General features: G+C 39.7%; 1 protein-coding gene across 1 annotated transcript in view; it reads left to right on the plus strand.

Annotated features, from left to right (window-relative positions):
• The window catches only part of usp54b (ubiquitin specific peptidase 54b), a 64640-nt gene that overhangs the window by 8501 nt on the left and 34006 nt on the right, over positions 1–22133 (plus strand). The window contains exons 2-3 of the mRNA XM_042508408.1: positions 5601–6199; positions 18477–18569. Coding sequence (XP_042364342.1) covers positions 6044–6199; positions 18477–18569 — 249 coding nt within the window. The 5' untranslated portion in view covers positions 5601–6043. The remainder of the gene's footprint in view (positions 1–5600; positions 6200–18476; positions 18570–22133) is intronic.

A 22133-nucleotide genomic window follows, 5' to 3' on the forward strand; every position in this document is an offset into this window, starting at 1 on the left:
TCCTGTCATTTTGCAAAAGTGGCCCCAAAGCAGAGTAAGTTCAGTATCCGGGCTCTACATAGTTGGATGGAAACCCCGTGATTCCAATACAGACCGCAGTGAAACATGAGAAATAAATGACCTCAAATTTACGTAAGAATTCATCACAAAAACACCCCTCTCATGTTCTTTCCAAAACACAGAGAGATGGAAAGAAACCATAGACAGAAAAAAATGAGAAAAAGAAAGTAAACAACACGAAAAATATGTAACGGAATACAGATTAGGAGAGAACAATGGAAAGAAAGCGTGATGTATGTGTCATATGCGGTGTCACTTCTCTCAAGTGTTGATTTGATGGAGCGGCAGAGCGACAGACGGATTTGGAGGGGTATTTTTGAAGAATGTTTACATTAATCGCAGAGATGTTGATCAGAGAGGAACCGTCACAGTGTACCAGGGATCAAAACAGGCATCGAGCCATCTTTCAGTCCTCCAGTAAACTCCTGCAGATTTCTGAACCTCTGCATGGTGCTTGATGAGCTCTGAAAAAAGGAAATGTAGAGAGAAGACAGAAGAAGAAAACGGTGGATTCGATCGTGAAAAGGTTGGGCGAGAGAAATAGTTCAAGGGAGGGAAATCTGAGGAAGTAAGGTAGAGGAAAAGGATGATATGAAGGAAAAGAAGCATTACTGGTAGAGGAGTGACAGCAGTGATGTCAGTATGCTGGGACCATGAAAAACAGTTGTCTGGCCTCAATGCTCCCAGCTGTGCCCTCGCTGGCTGTTATTGATCCACAAGTAATCATCTGCTGCTGTCACACTGACACACACATCCATTTAGATACAAACTGAAAAAGACTATTTTCATGTCTACACCCATCCTTTTGAAGTTTTATTCAACATCAGTCCCACTTTACTGCTGGTCATTGACCTTTTAACACCTGGATCGACATCGGTTTACTTTCACAAGCATTTAAACCTCTGAAACGGGAGAAAAATTGGTTTGATGCTTTTTTTTCAAAAACATGCCTGACATTGTCCTGACAATTGCCAAATATATATATTTATATATGAAGTATTTATAAAAAAAGTTAAAGAAAATATATATATACACACACACACACATTTTTGAAAAATGGCAGTTTCTGTCTAAGAAATTGTGTCATACAAACACATGTTAGCGAGGGTCTTCGATGAAGTTGAAAGCTTTAAGAGATCATTGACAGGCTTTTTTATTTATAATATGCTTTCTGCACTGTAATGATGTGGTGCTACCAGGGCCTATGGATATGTTGAGTTCTGAATACTGTGGGTTTTTTCATGTTTGGCTGAATAAATAAAAAATGTGTATATATATATATATATATATATATATATATTTATTTATGCCAATTTTTCTTCGTTCATTGTGGAGGCATGCAAGTTTTCTTCACAAATTTCTTTACTGACCTGGAGTTAAGATAAGAGATAAGATAAGATAAGATAATCCTTTATTAGTCCCACAGTGGGGAAATTTCCAACATTGTAGCTGCAAAGGGATAGTAAAATAGAAAGATAACTGTGCAGAATAAACTATATTAATAAATAAGTACAAAAACAAGGAATGTGCAGGATAAAGATGAAGGAAATAAAGCACAGAGGACGACATAAACAAACAATATATACAGTATTTACAACGCCGAGAAACTCAACAGTTAAATAAAGAATGTTTACAGTTAGGTGTAAGGTGGCGTTAAGTAAAACTTAAAAGGATGGTTTTAGATGTTAAAATGACATTTTCCATTGTGGTCAAGGAAAAGTGTTTGGGAGAAGACAAAGGACGTAATTTTTGGACTATTCAGCTGTAGCTCTAAACTTGGTCCTGACTCAACACCTGACCCTTGAAGAAGTTAGTTCCTCATGTTCAAAGTTAAACTAGAACTGATATCCACAAACTCAGAGGATGAAGCCTCAGACTACACACACACACACACACACACACACACACACACTGTATCTGTGTCTGGCCAGCGTCTTCACCTCAACATCTCACGTGGAAAACGTCTTCCATGTGTGGTCGCTGTCTGGGCTGTGGCCACCGGTCCTGGTTTCCTTATGCCTGCCAGCGCCGGGTCAGGGAGTTTGATTGACTTGTGCCTTGACTCACTCTGGCTTCCAGGAACTCTCCACCATCAATACACATCATCATCACTCGCCAGCCCACTGTGTGTTTGTCTCAGTGTGTGTCTGTGTGTGTTTTCTCAACCAGTGCAGCACAGTGTGTCTCTCAGTTAAATCACATGGTTCGGCTTTTCCCCCCGCGTGCCTGCTGCTTGGCCTATTTCCATGGTAACTAGCCGAAGATGTGGGGACACACACACACACACACACACACACACACATGGGCCACATAGACACCGCTTCTGCAAGGGCTTGCCAGAGCGATCTTGGTTGTGTGTGGCTGTAGGGTGCAGTCGGAGAGAGGATGTGTGATCACACACTCCACACAGGCTCAGCGGGAGACACACACACACTCGCACACACACTGTATGCTGAGACAGAAGCTCAGGATGCTGTGCTGTAGAGGAAAAATGGCACACAGGGGCATGCCAGCCAAATCCCTTTATAAATCCTCTGGCAATTTGGATTTGTTTATGGATGAACATGTCGTATGTGAATTTCTGTGCCTTTTACGTAGATAGATAGATAAAGTGTGGGAATTTGTCCATATGCAGTAAAATTATGTGACAAGTGGAGGAACTGACATTGTATTTTTGCTATCTAACAGTTGCATATTCGCTCTGATACATTTCACTTCCTCGTCACGACGTCGCTCCTACCTCCAACCTACTCCCTCATCACCCCACCTCGCCACCTCGATCCCATGTGGTCATTGCCATAGCGACAGCCCACGCTGCTCGCTGCAGCATCCCTGCGCCCTCTGGCCTTTAGCCAAGGGGGGGTGCTGTGGCGGCAACGCAACCCCGGCAACCAGGCGAGGGAGAGTTGCCAAAAGTGGGGAAGCTATAGGGGAAGTGAGGGAGGGGGGGGCACTGCGGATCTGTTAGCTACTGCCCTGTGGTGTTATGCAACTTCATGTACCCACACCCACGCACACTTACTGTAGGGTGACAAACACACACAAACTGCCTCTGTTTTTCTCCATCACACACAGACACACACACGTTCGGAAGCTGTGCATAGCAATGCTTGGACCAGTATAAGCTCCAGATAATGTCCCTAAGTACTGATTATGAAATGACATAACAGATTTCTGCGAGCGGTCCCTGTGTCATATCATTGATGCAGTGTTACACTGTGTTCATGGGATGGTTTTCATGATTCATGGTGCGAAAGTAATGAAATCCAGGCCCCCAGGAACACTCCTCAGCTTTGCTTCCAATTTTTCCCAGTGGGCATCGCGGTATTGCAGCAAAAAAAATCTCCTGTGGCCATAAAAGCGTTTTCCCCTTAGACCAACATTGTAAAAGAGAAGTCTGTTGACAGAACAACTCCAAATGCAAACAAGGTCAATTATGACTCTTGCTGTATTTAAATGGAACTTGTGAGCTCGGAGTTATAAGTGATTAAATCGCGAGAGCCAGGCAACGTAACACGGATGTTACTGTCGGCGGGACTCTCTGAATTAGCGGTATTTCGCGCGGGGGCGGAGCCTTACATTCTACGTTACACAACATTGTGTGCTGGATACGGGTTCTCGTCAGCTTGCATTGATAGCAGTATTATCAAAGTCTTTGGCTAAGAGTCATCTTGTCACCTGTTGGTTGAACTAGCAAAACCTTAACCAAAGAAATTGTTTATTAACCTATTATTCGCCTTAACCCCAAAATTAAATCCACATGAGACCTCATGCCAACTGTAACTTCAAACAGAGATGATTTTGAAAATTTTTTGATCATCAATTTACAAAGAAACTTTGATTTTTGCTGCATGTATTCTGTACGCCCTTATATTTAACATGTATTAAATCAGCTGCTCTACATCAGCTGCAAGATAGAGAAATCAACTACATTGACCTGAATAGGCACCATCTTGGCAATCAGTATCCAGGTATTGTTATAAATCTATAGAACAAGCTAACGAACAAACAGCCACTTGCTTTGCTTTAAAAACGTTCATGGCTAACGTGCTTGTAAACAGTTGGCTGCTTAAAAATCAATCAGGGAGCAAAATTAGCATTATTGTTGTTTTTCTGTCCAACTAACAAATGTGAGTATTATATTGACTCCCCTTTTAGCTCTGTTTTCCTTTTTGCCAGCTTCTGACAAAAGTATCTGGTTCTTGAAGTTAGCTGCTATGTTTTCAACTATCTTGACGTGCTAATCGCTAACTGTGTCTGCTGTTTAGTGCCGAGCAGGTGGTGTACAGTTGGTTTGTCAGAGGCTGTGTAACGTTAATCAAAGATTGAATGCTGAGACGTAACTTTGCAGAAAATGTGTAATAAGACATAAAAAAGAGCTAATCCCAGTTAACTCCTTAGACAGCATGTAGAGTTATTATCCGCAGTGCTAACCTACTCTCTTATGGCCCCTCATGTCCGTCTGGTGTTTGGCGTTAGTGCCTACATCTGTTAACAAAAAACTTCAAATCTTATGTCCAATTGGGTTGGGTAAACAACTTTCATATGTACAAGCCAAATGCTAACTACACAATTATCCAGAAAAAGATAAGCTATGCTAACAAAATGCTAACAAAACACTGGCTAACCATGAATATTTAATCTACCAGTATCTAGCAAAATAAAACACTTCATGATAGCAGACTTTTTAGTTTGACTGTACTGTACATTATTCATTTGGTGTGTTAAATCGTATTCACTGAGTAGTGTTTTGTGTTAGTTCAGCATTTCTTTTTGCCACTGACACTAAATAGCTAGTGCACAAAGTGCCCCAGGGATGACGTTTATGTTAGCCAACGCGTATGTTAGCTTCTCCCTGGTTGCCTTGTCAAAAAGCCATTCGGATTTTTCCATTGGATTTTTGAATATTGTAGAAAAAAAGCTTTGTGGCAAAGAAATGTTTTTTTAATACTTAGACATTTTGTTTAGCGAGACAATCTACATGAATTAACACCATTTACAGGATTTTTTTAGGGCTAAATGCAGTCACTAGAAGTAAATAGCTAATAATAGGCTTTATATTAACTACGCTACAGTTGCATGATTTTACGTTACCACCACTAAGAGGCTGTAAAGCTGTATTTGGCTGTTAATGACTTCCTTTTTTAAGACACATGAAGGCTTCCAAGGTTGTGAGTAGGGCATTTACTGATGTATTTTACATCGTAAACAAATCGTGAAAGTCTTGTCAGCTTGTGTCAACCACAGACCTTATTTTAGGATTCTCACCTAAAAAAACATAAAAAAAACATTGACTTTTCAGACCAGGGAACCAGAGGTGCTGATATGCTAACTGATTTCTGGGTTTTAGGATTAATTTCTGAGGTACTGTATTGCACTCTTACCTGTGTCTTCCAAAAACGGCCGACTTGCTGTCGATGATGACACATTTCCATTCCCCAGATACAGTTAACAGCTCAAAAAACACATTTTTGTGTGTGTTTGTTCTTCTAGCTTTTATGTGTGAGGTTTCCTAACAGGTTGCTCTTTGTGTTTTACAGGCAAAGTGAAAAAGGAGAAGAAAGCATTGAAGGGGTCCCCACATGGGAGCAGCAGTGCTGCCTAATCAACATTTATCCGACAGAATCTGCCAAAAGACGCTTTGGACACGCTCTCATGTCCTCAACTACAAACTGCTAAATCCAAGGAGCTAAAAAAAGAAAAAAGCCAACCGCTGGCTCCAAGTGGACAGATTTTAAAGTAAAAACACGGCTGGAGAGGGGGAGGGTTGTATGGGTGCCAAATCCCCATCCAAGACACACCGCATCTCCTCGATCTACGGCTGCCGCCTCCCTCCTCTTCCTCCCTCCATTGCCTCCTCCTCCTCTGCTTTTCTTTCATTCTCCCTCGTTCTCTCTCATGGGAGTGACATAGAGGCCGTCGCTTGGTCTGCTGCCCCGCCCCTTCTCCGCCTCGCCGTGGAAACGGGGGCGTCCAGGTAGTGATGTCGTGGAAGAGGAACTACTTTGCGTCGGGTGGCGGAGCAGTAGGCGGGGTGCAGGGGCTGGTGACCCCGAGAACCATGACCTCTATCGCACCCAGCAAAGGCCTGAGCAACGAGCCGGGACAGAACAGCTGCTTCCTCAACAGCGCTCTGCAGGTCAGTCGGCCAGACACACACAGTACACAAGTATTAGGGGAGTAATATGTTAGTCGTGGAGATTTTTTGGACCAAACCAAACTGATTTTCACAAAAGTAAAAGAAACGTATCGCACTCTGGTCCAAAGGCTCCAAATAGTATTTGCATGTTTTATTAGTAGAACTCCTTTTTGCTCATAAAAAAATGAAAAGACTGTCAAGAGAGAGCAAACCAGTAGTGGAAGAAGAATGCATTTTTTAAGTAAAAGTACTAATACCACTCGCTTAAAATACTGTGTTACAGGTAAAAGTCCTGCATTGAAAGCATTACTTGAGTAAAAGTAAGTGAATATAATAAGAAAAATGTACTTAAAGTATTAATAGTGAAAGTAACCAATGTGGAATAATCTAAAAAAACAAACAAAAAATAAGAACACCCAAAAAAGTCAAATTATTCCAATAAAAGAAAATAAAAAATAGTTGGCTATTCATCTTCTGTCAGTTGGCTAATTGATTAGTTAGCTGTACCTGCTAAAACTGAAAAAACGAAAAAATCTTGATTTGTAAAGTAACTAGTCACGAAAGTGGTCAGATAAATGTAGTCAAGGAAAAAATACAAAATTTCCCTCTGACATGTATTAAAGTAAAAGTAGAAAGTGGCATGAAAATACTCAAGTCTAAATACCTCAGATTTATCTTTAAGTACAGTACTTAAGTAAATGTACTTAGCTACATTCAACCACTGCTAAAAATCCCCAAAGACCAGACTACGAAAGAAAAAAAAACAAAAACAGAATGAAGAATTAGCGAGGGTGGCTGCAGTGACAGAGAGTCACTAAAATATTAAACATCATGACTTAATTTGATTTTATGCACTTTAACTCGTCCGATTGCTTTCTGTTCTCTATGACCGGACAGATGTGGTTGAAAAAGGACACATTTGTAGACTCTGATGAGGGTGTGAATATTCTTATGCGAAAGCTGAAAATCTGCATTTTAATCTCATAGTCTCTGTTTCATTTCAAATCCAGTGTCCCAAGAGTACAAAGCCAATGAACATGCGTGACTGTACTTACACATGCTGAAAATACATAAAAATACAGACATTTACAGATGAAAACACACAATTTTAGTTCTTTGTTGGACTTATTGTGCTGTATTGTGGCAGCAGTAGTGTTTCCTTTGAAATGTTAGACTATGTCTCTGAGCCGGTTCATATGACCACCAAGACTCATTGTGATCTGATCACTCAAACCACTTACCGAGGTTGTCTGGGACACATTTGACCACATAACTTTTGCAGTGCAAACACAAATGCGTCCTCATGCGTCCCCGACAAGGACGTAACAGGAAAATACATCATCGTTGCAGGATGCGTTGGTTGTTTTGCTAACAGTGAGCTGACAGCTAATTTTCCATTTTCCGACAAGTTGGAGGAAATGCTGTGTGACAAAGGTCACATGAATGTCTAATAGCAAATAATGATGAAGTGATTCATTTTTATCGGAAAGGTCAAAGGTCAGCTTTACTGTGACGTTATAATGTTATGCAAAAACACTTTAATGGCCGTTATTCAACACCAATCACTCAGAAACAGAAAGGGAGACATTTTTTAGATCGGGGGAGATGTTCGTGAAGTATTCACAGTTTTAGAATACATTTTTTTTGCAGTAGCATCCATACCGTATATGAGGCATATTCAACTATCGCGGCTGTGCATGAGCCTGGAAAGACATGGATGTAAACTGTCCCTGCAACATGATTGGTGCAAGGAGCGATTCAACAGTGGAGGCAGTTATTTTGTTTTTTCCGAGTTCTCAGCACAGTGGATTGCAGCATCGTAGCGTAAGTGATAAAGCAACAACAAAATCTGAACGCAAGTGGTCAACGGGAGACACGTGATCCACGCGGGTGTTAACAGCAATGTGTCTCAGCTGTCCACTTGCGCTCGGATCTCCGAAACGCATGTTAATACCAGGAATAAACAGGCTCTCTGACATTTTCATTGAGACATTTCATTTCAAAGTTGTAATTTCATCTTTGCAAAATTTAATTTTGTGATTAGCCTGTACTTTATTGACCCCACTTTTGAATATGGCATACATTGTAATTTGCACTAACTGCACAAGGCTAACACACTCACACACTGACAGTTCACATGCCCCCTCCCCCCCTTACACTGCAGCAAATTGATATTTAAGCACGACAGGGATGAGATTAGGGCCATATTAACGGGTGTTTGCGTGTTTTGGTGGGTTTTGGCACCGCTGCCAGTCTGGCTTCATCGTGGACATCCAGTCTGTGTGTGGAGACGCTTGCACTGCGCCGCTGCTACTGCTGCTGCATCTCCTCTCTCTCTTTACACACACAACTCTCTTCCCTCCTCCCAAGACTTCCAGCTGGCACAAACTTACCTCTGTACACACACACACACACACACACACACACACACACATAAATGCCTCTTGACTACTGGCTTGAAGGGGGAGAGAGAGAGAGGTTGGAGTAAGCTGAAGAGGGAGGGGGATGATGGGGCAGAAGCTTAGGGAGAGCTGAGGAGAGCAGAGGGAGAGACGAGAAGAAGCAAAGTTGCTGAAGGTGGAGAAGAGAAGAAAGAGGGATGAGGAGTATACAGTATGAAAAGACTGAGGAGAAGACTAAAGGGGATACTGCCGGGCGAAAGAGTGGAATTAAAGAGTCTGATAAGGTAGGGGCAGCAAAACGAGTGTTTGTGATGAGAGATAGATGAAAAGACAAAGTGAAGGACATGAGGTTTATTTGTGAAATTAAAAAAAAATAAAAGCCTCAACAAAGGCATGTGTGGCGCTTAAACGGGAGAGAAGTGGGCCATGTCAAGGACACACACACATGTACACACACATGCACACACACAGAGGAGAGAGGAGGTTTAACAGGACGCAGACGAGCGAGGATAAAGTGCTGAGATGCTCGTTGGCTGTTTAATGGTGTATTTCTATGTGCACATTCATGTTTGCTCATATTAATTTGATGGATTTAAGGGAGTGAGCATGTGTGGGTGAAGTTTGCAGGGTCAAAGTTCAAGCTTAGAACAGACTTGCGTTGTTGTTGTCAGTTGTTTATGTGCGCTTTTGTTCTGTTGGTGCATAAATTGTAAAAACATATGATATGCAAGAAATAGTGAAAAATATCACTTTCCTTAGAGCTGGTGGTCTTGATTGCTCAGTTTGGCTGGCAAACAGTCACAACCCCGAATATATTCAGTAAAGATTAAGAAAAATTAAAAAAGTAGGAAATTGTCACGTTTCAGAAGCTGGAAACATGACAAACTTTGTAATTTGAATTGAAAAAAACTACCAATAAATCAAAATTGCCAGTAAATCTGATGTTTTATTCTTAAATGCACTCATTGATATTGAGTGAAATACTCGTTGCCCCTTCACGGCCCCTAAGGACCCCTTGGGCAAGGCAGTTAACCCCACGCTGCTGCAGTGGAGCTGCTGGGTGGCGACAGTAGCAGCAGCATCAGCAGCAGTGCTGGTTGTTGTTTTGTGTGGAAGTGTGAAATTTAATGAGCAGAGGAAGGTGCTGTGAGGTGAAGTGTGTGTGTACACGCTCAGCAACTTTTCACCGTGTAAACACAGGTAAAAAAAAATAATAATAAAAAAATAAAAAAATAAATAAAAAATAAAATAGCTGAAGAAGTTACAGGCTTTGATGAAGCAGAAACACATGGGTTCACCCATCTAGCAGGGCTGGATGGTGTGTAGTGTGTGTGTGTGTTTGTGTGTGTTGTGTGTGTGTGTGTGTGTGTGTGTGTGTGTGTGTGTGTGTGTGTGTGTGTGTGCAGCAGGAAAGAGGAAATCAGAAATCAAATCAGCAAGAATACCTTGTTCATTTATACTGACATTTTGGCACATTAGAGTAAAAACCAGATTGATTTTAAACATTTGAAGTTTAACAGAGTTTTTGTGCGATCAGAAGCTAATCATAACTTTATCGATGGAGAGTGTAACAGCCATAAACGTTTGTTGTGAGAGGTTTTTTTTTTTTTTTTGCTTTATACAGATGTAGTGTTACTTTTTGGGCAGAGAGTCACAGTATTCTACAAAATCACACTACACCAAAAGCGACGATCTCCCGCAGTGAGGAAAACCTCATAAATAAATAAGAAGGTGTCGAAATAATTTCACAAAGCAAAAGAGAGCCAAAGATACAGTCACTATGACACATCCAGTATCACGTGTAGTGATGTTTGTCAGTCAGGAATGTGGCTCCACAACTCGGTGCAGGACTACTTTTCATAATATCTAATGTTTTGGGCTGTTGTGTTTTGCATGCTTCCAGCTGTGGAGCACCGCTGAAGCACCTCTGTCTCCTAGAAATTACTTTATATGCAAATATACTAAAATTCAGAATATGATGATAGAATTATGTGAAAGCAGTATTCGCTGACAATGCTTTTAGTTTTCCGCCAAAATATCTGATCTTGCAATACAATATCCATTCCCAGCATTATTCATTTTTTTGCGTCTCCGGCTTGAAGTCACTGCAGAGTTTTTTAATTTGGAGCGATGAATATTCCTAAGCTTAATTTAATGTGCTTTTGCTGACTAAAGTTGATGTGAGAAAAAGAAAGTTTAACTCTTTAAAAAATGCAGATTCTGATTGTACTAAGTTCTGATTATAATATTTTAAAATAAAATAAAAAATGTTTTGTTTATGAAAATATAAATTAATGAATCTTAAAACTTCTCAGGGATCCCCGGGCAGAGTTTGCCAGACCCCTCAGGGTCCTCAGACCTCATGTTGAGAATCATTGACATACAGTTATTATTAACTTAGAGCAGTGGTTCCCAACTGGTCTAACCACGGGGTTCAGATTTTTCACTCGTCACTAGTCCAAGGTCTTAATGTTAGATAAATTATTACACAAAATGCAAACATCACATTGGCTTAGAAAACAAAGAAATAAAACACATTGCAAGAATAAACAGAAAGGACATTTCAAAATAAAAGCTCTGTGCGGGAAATTCACTGTACTTTAAACTAAAGTGTTTTTAACAAACAGACACATTCACAGGTCACTTGTGGTCTGTTCACAAAAGACCTGTGACCCACCTTTGGACCACTTATGTGTAGAGGAAACGGGAAAGTGTAGTTTATGGATTATTTTTCACATTTTTAGGCAGAAAATCAAAAAGCACAAAAACACCACCATGGCTACAGAATCCAAGAAAACATATTGTGTCTTGTAGGTGATTTTTGGACTCAAATATAAGACAGTTCAGTAGACTGAAAAGGACAGTGGCTCGTCTGGACGTCTGGTGTACAGAGTCAGCAGTTGATGAGGATATTGGGAGCAGGTGCGGAGGTCAGTGTGGAGGTCAGATGACGTTGAGAGGCAAACACTTGGGACAAATAACCTTTTTCATGGGAGACATTTTGTCACAAAGACAAGTACAGGTGTAAATTCATTTGCAAAGTCCTGGTATGAAAAAAAATGTTTTCCCGTCATGAGCATGGTATGGGTAGTTGTAAATAAGTAACACAAGCTGTTAAACATACTGGTCATTATTGCCGTGTTTTCTAACTAGTGTTATCATGGCTATTAAAACAAAAAACAAAACACAACAAAAACAACAGTGTTTCTCCTGCTATTGCTGTGAAAACACTGTCACTTACTGACAGACAAATAACTGAGGTTAAAAGTGCAGAAAAATTGGGAGACTGATTGTCGCTGTGGAAGCAGCATCACATGACACCCAAAAATGCACAGGAAAAGAGATGCCTGCTGTGGTAATAGGAGACAGGAGCAGAGGAGGTCGTGGAGGGCAGAAATCAACCATCACAGCCGGCGACAGCAGCGTGAGGCGGGTAGAGCAGATTATGAGTGAGAGTGAGAGCTTGTTAGATCAGATAGATACCTTTATTGTGTTAATTGAATACAACTGGTGGCTTGTTTGAATTTGATTGGTTTTTATAAAAGCATCTGATGCTGATCAGCTGATGCACAACCACCGTAATCTGCCAGATTCTGCACCTCACTGTGACAGTAATAATGTTTCCCACTGTGCCTCGAATTCTCTTCATGCTTTTATACTGAAAGGATTACAATGTTAATAGTAGTTGTGTTTTTTTTTCTTTTTACAAATAACATGTACCACTTAAATAGTTGGCTACATAATAATGGGTCTGTAGTTATAAGTAATGGCTTTCTTTAACTTATTTATTTCTTTTTACAGCTCATTATTAAGCCAATGATTCAAATAAATGTCAATGTTAAGCTTTACTTTTTCAAGTAGTCTTGAAAACAAAATATTGCACACACAAATGAGACATCTCAGTCACTGGAATTATTATTAATTATTAATTAAGCTAATTAAAACGTTAATAAATACAATGCATTATTACTGCAAAATACCAGTGAGCAAATTTAATTTATTAATTATCTCTCACTGAATAAAAGCTAAACCAACATTGATGTACCAGTGCATTATTATTGTAATTATTATTATATTTTTAATATTAATATTTATTATGTCTACTTTTTAACTTTTATGTATTACTTTATGTGATTTTTTTCTCTTCTTTTATGGTTTCTAACTTGTGTTTTACTGTGCCATGAAAAATTGTTAAATTGTAAAAGAAAATGAGTTAATAATAATTATAATAATAATCTTTTATTTATAAAGCACGTTCAAAAACAGTGTTACAAAGTACCAGTAAAGGCAGGAAAACAAAACATACAAGTCATCAAATCAACAGGTTTTTAAAGAAACACATAAACACATAACAATAAACAATAAATATCTTTATTTTCAATGCTTTCAGGGGTTTTGCTGCTACAGCTTTACTTAGTGTGATACTTTTCTCACATTGGCTGATGGTAGTAAACTTTAAATAGATATTGCTGTGTACCTGATATTACAGTCAGTGACTCTTCTGCATCTTACTGTGTTGTGTGTGTCATAGTTATTTTCTTGAACTCAACAAAGGATGTCAAAAATTGTCATCCTTGAGAATTCAGGCCTTGTTGATTTGGCGACATCAGTGTTGCACACCATACGCTTCTCAAAAAACCCTCAGCTGGGAGCGCTTGATGAGAGTGTTTTGGATGCCCCGCGTTTTTTCAGCTGAGACGCTTTGGTTACATCTTGATATGAAAAGGAACATTCGTCGACACAGTGTACCTGATGAGAGCATACAGGGAGCGAGGACGGACCAGCCAGTCTATGTGGGTTTATGAGAAGAAGCATAATATACACTCACCGTGTACTTTATTAGGTACACCTTTCTAGTATTGGGTTAGACCCTCATTTGCCTTCCGAACTGCCTCAATTCTTCGTGGCATAGATTCAACAAGGTGCTGGAAACATTCCTCAGAAATGTTGGTCCATAATGACATGATAGCATCACGCGGTTATTGCAGATTTGTCGGCTGCACATCCATTATGTGAATCTCCCGTGCCCTAAAGGTGCTCTGTTGGACGTCTGGTGACTGTAGAGGCCATTTAAGTACAGTGAGCTCATTGTCAAATTCAAGAAACCAGTTTGAGACTGGATATTTTCTCTTTTTCTGACCATTTTTCTGTAAAGCCCAAAGATGGTTTTGCATGAAAATCCCAGTAGATCTGAAGCTGCTAAAATATACCAGCCTGTTTGGCGCCAACAATGACGCCACGTTCAAAGCCCCATTAAATCACCTTTCTTCCTTATTCTGATGCTCATTTTCAACTTCAGCAGATCGTCTTGACCATTTGTAAATGCCGAAATGCACTGAGCTGCTGCCATGGGATTGGCTGATTAGATATATACATTAACAAGCAGTTGAACAGGTGTACCTAATATAGTGGCAGGTGAGTGTATATATATACAGTATATTAACAGATTTCTCCTCCATGTTGTATTCGTTAAGCGCTTGACATATGTCAGATGGGACAGTTTGTCTTTGCGGTATGTGACACTCCTTCACTGTGATTAAATGGCCGAATGTGGCATTTTTACCCTGTGGCTGCTTCACAATAAAAGTCAGCCCATGTTTTATTAGTTACACACTTTAAATGTGTAGCGGTGGGAATTTCACATCAAATGGTATGTTTAACCCCACCAACAGTCCAACATTTCAGTTTATTAACATGTTTGACAAAAAAAACCCATCAAAGAGGCGTGAAACCAACAAATGTTTAGCTTATGTGCTTAAAAAAATTACTAAAACGATTATTCTACGATCAAAATAGTTGGCATTTAATTGTGTGTTGATCAGTTAATCGATTTTCAACCAATTGTTGCAGCTCTCTTGTCCTTTGAATCCCTCGTGCTTAGGTAGGCAAGCAGAATACACCATGGGAAGGCGGACCCCGCCGCAAGCAATCAAAACGACTATATAGAACGAGAACAACAGACTTTAAATACATTACATATAAAAAATGCCAGTGATAAATTGATTCAGAAATGGGTACTGAATTCACATCTTATCTTTAAATATCTTGGTAGCTTATAAATGAATACACATATATGAACCCACAATACGAGTTTTGTGTCTCACATGTTTTGAGTTCACAAACTTCAACCTTTCACCTCAGCCAATCAAATACCGTAATTTCTGCATCCAGCATCACTGGTTACATTTGTCTATGATTCACGTCGCTATGACAACGAGCAGCAGAAAGATGACGACTTCCTAAATGCATGAGCTGATGATGAGTCAGTTTCTATTTTGTGCATGTTTCCATCACTTCTCTGTTAGTTAGTTAAACTCTAGTTTGTTTCTTCTAAGATGCTCCTGCAGATAGAATGAGAAGTTAAAAGGGGATGGGGAGGAAAGTAAATGATACAAATGGGAGAAGTGCAGAGAAAGAGATGGAGAGATGTGTTTAGAGGAGGAGAAAAAGACGGATAGATAGATACTGATGAAGAGAGATGGGCATGGAGAGAGTGTGCCCTCCTTGTGGCTGCTGCAGTGCCGTGCAGGGAGCCTATTCATCACGACCAAATAAACTACAGAGAGAGAGAGAGAGAGGAGGGGAAACGGAGAGGGGGGAAAGGTAGAACGCATACACTAGCGTCAGCATGCAGTCTGTCATCCTCCGCCCCCTCTTTCCTCCACCTATCACTCTCCTTAACACACACACACACAGTGCAGACTCGTATTGCTAAGGTTATCGGTTTTGTGTGTGTTTGTGAGTCTTGCGTGCATGTGGACCTACCAGGCATACTGTAAGTGTGTGTGTGTGTGTGTTGCAGTCGAAGCCTAAGGGACAGTGTTGTGTCAATATTATCTTTCAGCATGCTGAATGAATGTACTAAGAGCTCTTTCCTCTAATTATGCACTGGAGAGGGAGAGAAGGACACGGAGAGGCCTGCCTCATGCAGACCACTTCTTCGCTAGTTCTCTAACTTGTTTCTTTTTGCTTTGTTCTGATTGTTTTTTTGTCCGTCTGTCCCACCGAACGTCTCCCTCGGACTCTTTTGTTGTGGAAACTACACAAAGTAGAAAACAGTCAGTTCTGGGAAAAACAATTAGATGAAAAAAGCCGAATGCCACACAGAGCTGCGGACTCGGGTGTTGATTCTCTGCAACCATCTCACATTACAGGAAGCTATTTGAGTCAATGTGAGTTTAACAGATGTTGCTTAATTTTTTAAAGCTACAGGGACGCAAAATGTACACGTGAGCTACTGGTGAAAAAAATCCCAAATTAGACAAAACGTCAATTGAAAGTCATGAATACACAAAAAACATAGGACTTGTATGTCCCTTTGTATCATTCTGTGTGCCCCCTCTCTTAATTTGAAGGATTTTGCAGGTCTGAGGACACGGTTCGTTCTTAGGTAGCAAAAGCGCAACGAATTCTATCATGAGGTGATTATACACTAACGTTAACAAACAGCACTGAGCCAAAGTGTTAGGCCATCTTATGCTTTTGTTATTTTAGCAAGGTTATGATGATCATACTTTTTAATTTTTCAGTAGTCTTTTTACTAAATATAACCAGAACACACAGGAAATATGCAAATATTTCAGAATAAAACAACTGCAAGTATTTAGTGTGACGTCCCTTTCCATGTAGCCTGTCTTGAACTCTCTTGAGCAGACAACATGAGATTCATAATACCAATCTTCTGATGTATTTACATCGGCTTGCATTCAAGACATGTCAAAAGCTCAATATTGATTATTTGAGTTACCTTTTTTATGGTTGTGTAATTTCATGTTTCACACTTAATATTATTTTTAGTCTAAAGAAGCCATTTTGTTCTGACTTTTAGTGTTTTGATGCATTGCACACGCTCTCTGTATTCTTTGTATCTTAATAAAGAGAGTCCAATATATATATATCCTCTCTTTTGCACAGCACTGTACTTTATGTACTTAATTTTCCACTAAATCCCCCTAAATCCTACACACTGGGCCTCAAAGGGCTAAACCGGCTCAAACAAACTGTTTACAGCTGAAGGGAGGGACCTTTACACTGCGCACCATGGTTCAGTTGTTGCCATAGCAGCACCATCCAAATTAATTTGTTGTGTAGAGCTGTCTTGTTTGGTCTTGATTGATTTCATTTGCTTGTAATAGAAATGTTTTTTTTAATTTTAATTCTGGTGTCTGGACTGTGCCAGGGTTTCCCACACATTCATTTTTTTGTGGCCACCTACTGCGGTTAAAACATTGATTTTTGGAGCTGAACTGATTATTAGGAGCACTGTTGAAATATATATACTGTTTGGTTATTGATTGCACCGCATTCTTGGAGCACAGATCATACTCTGGACACAGATGGAGCAGCAGAACATCAGGCGCACTGAAAGTGAAACTTAACTGCTTAGTCTAAATGTTTGCATTCACTCTCGGTAGCTCCTCTTTTCATCCATCAGTCTCATAAGAGTTTATTAACCATGCGTGCCACAAACTGCTGCTGAGGAAAAAAAGAACACATGCTGTTTGTATACATACACGTGTTTGAGCATGTAAACACCATATTCTGTTTATGAAAAACCTGAATATGCTGGCTGGAGTACTCTATGCTCATACCATATCATGAATAAAATCATAATCGGGATAAACCTTATAAACTTGTTATTTATGTCCATGTAGCCGCCTGCAGTGCGTTCATGAACCTGCAAAAGCCTCAAAATGTAGAGAGGGGACACAGAATGATACAAATGGACAAATGCATTTAAAAGTTAAAGCACAAAACAAAACAAAACTTTGCTGTCCTCCTCCCTGTTGTCAGTTACCGTCACACATTGACTGAAATTTTGTGGGAAACACTGAAACCTCCTGAACGTCTGCCACTAAGTGTGAATCTTACACGCTGTTCCTTTAACCCCTGAGCAGCATCACCACTGTCAGAAGAATGCTTTGTTATTTTGACAGCAACATCTGACATCCAAATAATGCATCGTGATCAGCTCTGTCTGTCGCTATTCCTGACTGCTGTGCACCCAGAGAGCATGTTTTGTTTCCGTGGCAACCGGCAACCATGAGCTGTCATGTCACCGATCTTCGCTACGGCATAACTGCATATTTAAAAAGGTTTTCGAAAATGGTGTTTCCAGTGTTTGTTACTCATTCCTCTTTCAAAAAATGATAAAGAATTGTAGCTAACATAAGTTAATATTACCTGTTTTTTTTTTTTGTTTGTTTTTACAATGTTACAATAAAGAGATGGGAATAAACAGTGTACCACAGGGCTGAGAAACAGAAGGCTCTACACACTTATTGCTTTTTGCATACTTAAAAAAAGTAGCAAACCAAAAAAACCCTAGAAAATACACAGAAAACCTGGGTAAAAATTTAGTTATTTATTTGATGTTTACTTGTATAGGGACAGGAGCGAAGTATAAAAGAATGCCACACACCAGAGCATTTATAACCTGTGCTAATTTGTAAATACTGTCACAGATTGGCCTTTGAAATACATAAAATTCAACAACAAACACTCAAGAAACAGTGCAAAACACAAGCAACAAAAAAATGTAATTAACACAAAACTTAGAATGTGAAAAGAAACAAAAAAAACCAAAACTAGACAAGACACACTATAATGAAATAAAACACCATGAATCTTTTATTTACTGATGTTAATAGAGCCCAGACTGTCCTCTGTGATAGGAGGAAAACTCATCCAAATGACTGAAAAAAAGAAAAATGAACATCTTTTTAACAAACCAACCAATAGAAGGGAAAACGGCCTCTGTCCCTGTGGGACAAACAAAACATTATTTGTTTGTCTTTAATTAAAATTTTAAAAAGTTGACCCAGTTGCTTCATTTATATTATTATGTGTGTGTAAATGTGTGTTTTGTCTCTCAGGTTTTGTGGCATCTGGATATCTTCCGCAGAAGCTTTCGACAGCTGACCACACACAAGTGCATGGAGGACTCGTGTATCTTCTGCGCTTTAAAGGTAAAAAAATCCTTTTTGTCCAATGGTCTCTGGAGATTTTACTTTACGCCTAAAGCAGCGCCCCTCACTGTGGTGTGTTGGCGGTGCTGTTTTCTTGAATCTCCTCAGTCACTGTGTTTATCACAGTTTCTTTCCTGTTTCTGCTTAACGCACAAACACCGTCAGAAATGTAAACGAGAGATCGGTAGTGAAGTACATTTACTGAAGTGGTGTACTTATATGAGGTACTTTGCTTGAGTGTTTTCCTTCTGGGAGACTTTCTACATTTCATCTACCATGTTTCATAGGGAGACACAGACAGTGCTCAAGAGTAACATGGCACAAAGCCTCAGATAAACTCATATGACAATCCATTTATGTTTTGTCGTTTTAGCCTCTTTACTTTTATCTTTTTGTGCGATGTTCTGAGAGAACTATCTCCTGATAAACACAGCAGATTCTTGCAGGGGAGGTTATGTAACCACTGCAACCAATACTTTTGATGACTGGTCTCAAAAATGGAGAAACAAACGAGCATTCACACACAAAATGAATCAAAGAACCTGCATTATTTATACACTTCCAACAGCAAATATAGAAAAAAGCTAAACTAGGATGTAACGATACCTCCAAATCATCTCTAAATGACCACTTGCTGTCATTTAGTGAAATGACTCATGATAGGGATGATACAATATATAAAACCGTGACTTTAAAAAAAATTAATATTGATATCATATTAATAATTTGCGTTTCATAATATTGTGGAAATAATCCAGTGCCTGTAACAGCTCTTTCTGTAGGCTTTTGTAAAGTGATGGTTACAGACTCCACCTCCTTACACTCGTATTTTAAATGTAATTTATTTGCCAAAAAAAGACAAAATGCACAATAAACAAAGTTAAAGATGAATTTAACTGATAACTTTTTTTATTTATTTATTTCGAAATATTTGTAGATATTGTAATAATATTGTCATTTTCTTGGCCACGGTAAGTGAAAATCTGATTTTGTGCCAGCTAGTGGCTTTGTTAGGCCAGGGCATCTGAGGCTACAGCCCTGAATAAATAGTCCTGCATCTAAATATATAAGCTATATATATATATATATATATATATATATATATATATACACACGTATAAATTCTGTTCTACAACAAGTAATCCTGCACTACCACTTAGAAAAAGCTGTACTTAAGAAAATGTACTTTGTTACTGTCCACCACTGCTTTCCAGATTAATACAGAGTACCAGTTTGTAATTATATTGAATTATATATATTCAATACATTCTTAATGATAGCATTATTATTACTTATATACTTCAACAGTATTACAGTATGGTATTCTGTACTCAATACTCTATAATAACTAACAAGTCCTTATAATTAATCTGGAAAGCAGTGGTGGACAGTAACAAAGTACATTTTCTTAAGTACAGCTTTTTCTAAGTATTTTTCTTTTGATTTATTTTTTTAACTTATTGCTTTTACTCCACTTCATTTGGAAGACAAATATTGTACTTCTGACTCCACTACGTTTCAGTGACAGCTCTCGTTAAGGCGTTAATTGCAAAGCGATTAAGGGGTCCGTGCATAACGCTTTTTTAAAAGATTGCATTAATTGCCAGTCGACATTTCCGTGTTTAAGAGGCTGAGTTTTATAGCTACATGATGATACTGGTATCATATGAAACTGGAGGACCTGAGGAGTCGGTGCCAGTGGTACCAACCGTGTCATGCCAGCTTCTCAGGAACTGAGACTTCATAACGCTCCAAAGTTAGGTGACATTTTGGTGATGGAAAATCAGCATAGCCATTTCATAGGGGTCCCTTGATCTCTGACCTCAAGATATTTGGGTTCTGTGGGTACACGAGTCTCCCCTTTACAGACGTGCCCACTTTTTGTTAGTCCCATGCAGTTTTTTGCTGTCACTTGATTCCTAATCAAGACAATCTGCTAAGAATTGCTTTACCTCGTCAATATGGACTTCAAAACTTTTTTTAAATGCAAAACATTGGAGTTGAGCGCATGGGATAAAAAGTGCAGTTAATCATGATTAACTATTGAAATCCTGTGATTAATCCTGATTTGAACACAAAACTGTTTGACAGCCTTATTCTAAATACGTCATATTTTACTAGTTTACATCTTAACATTTAAATGCAGGAGTGATACTTGTTATACTGTAGTTTTTCCGCTGTGGTGTTGCTTCTTTTTCTCCCTCCATTGTGTAAAATACAGCACGTACTATGCACCAGATACTTTTTCCCAGTGAGGAGCTGCGTTACAATAAGTGTTTAGAATAATGTTTTCAAACCGTAGCTTCAGGTTGAATCAATGCCGCGTTCCTGCAGCTGCTGATCGAAAGCAACCAAAACGAAGATCTGTGCCGTCATGAAACCCTCATAATGAACGAGCCTTATGCAGCTCTGTTCCAACCATTTGTTGCATCAATGATGACAAATATGTGCCTGACTGAAGGGAAGTGTGTGTGCGTAATGTGCTGTGGTGTAATAGTGTGTGTGTGTGTGTGTATAGCAGTGTCGATGTGTGTGTTCTACACGCTGTTCTGTCTCCAGCGCTTCTCTGTAATTAATTGGCTGACTGAAAGCGCTGAGCTAGCAGAGCCCACGCTGGGATGCTACACACACACACACACACACACACTCACACACACCTTTGCGTGCACACAAATCTTACTTGCATGCTGCACACATGAGGGCTGCTACACACATGCAACATGAGATGCTCACAAATCTTTCTTACCACGCTGCGATACTCACACACTCACACACAGGCTTGTGGGTGTGTTGTGTTTGTGTGTGTGTGTGTGTGTGTGTGTGTGTGTGTGTGTCAGCTGTGGGTGTACAAATCAAAGGTATTGTCACCGTGTTAAGTGTTCACACTTTCCTGTCAGTTTTCATTAAGCGTCCTGTCAGCGTCTCTCCTTTGTCAGAAACAGATGTAACGTTGTTCTTACAGTCTGTTTGTAGCCGTGGTCCCCACAGGCAATGGAGATAAAAGTCTGTGAATAACGGGGCGAGACACACGCCAAATGAACTTTAATGGCGTGTTAAATTTTCAAACATCCATTTTAAGGAACCAAAAGAGATAAATGACGATTATGGGCTCTTTTATTTTGGAGGGATTGTTTGTGGATTTCTGAGTTTATCTGCAGCAGATAAAGACGCCCGCCCTTGTAGTAAACATAAGTTCAGAGGCTGCCTGTGGCTATCCCTCTAGAAATCACTGCAACACTTTATCTCTCTCAACAGCAAAGCACTCACACACACATGCATGAGACACCTGAACACACACACACACATAGACACATGCAAGGAACAGGAAGAGGTGAGAGGAAAAAGGAGAGAGGAGAAAGTGGGAAAGAAGGAAAGAGAAAGATGAATGAATGTGGGAGTTGGTGTAGATTGCTCCTGTCTTCACACTTAGAAACACACGCTCACACACACGCACACACACACACACACACACACACTTCCCTCTCTTACTCACTCTGCCTCATCCCTCCCTGTTCTCCTCCCTCCTTCCTCCTCCCCTCCCTCCCTCCCTCTCTCTGTAGGGTA

This window comes from Plectropomus leopardus, chromosome 19 (genome assembly GCF_008729295.1).
Source record: "Plectropomus leopardus isolate mb chromosome 19, YSFRI_Pleo_2.0, whole genome shotgun sequence".
In the NCBI taxonomy this organism is placed as follows: Eukaryota; Metazoa; Chordata; class Actinopteri; order Perciformes; family Serranidae; genus Plectropomus; species Plectropomus leopardus.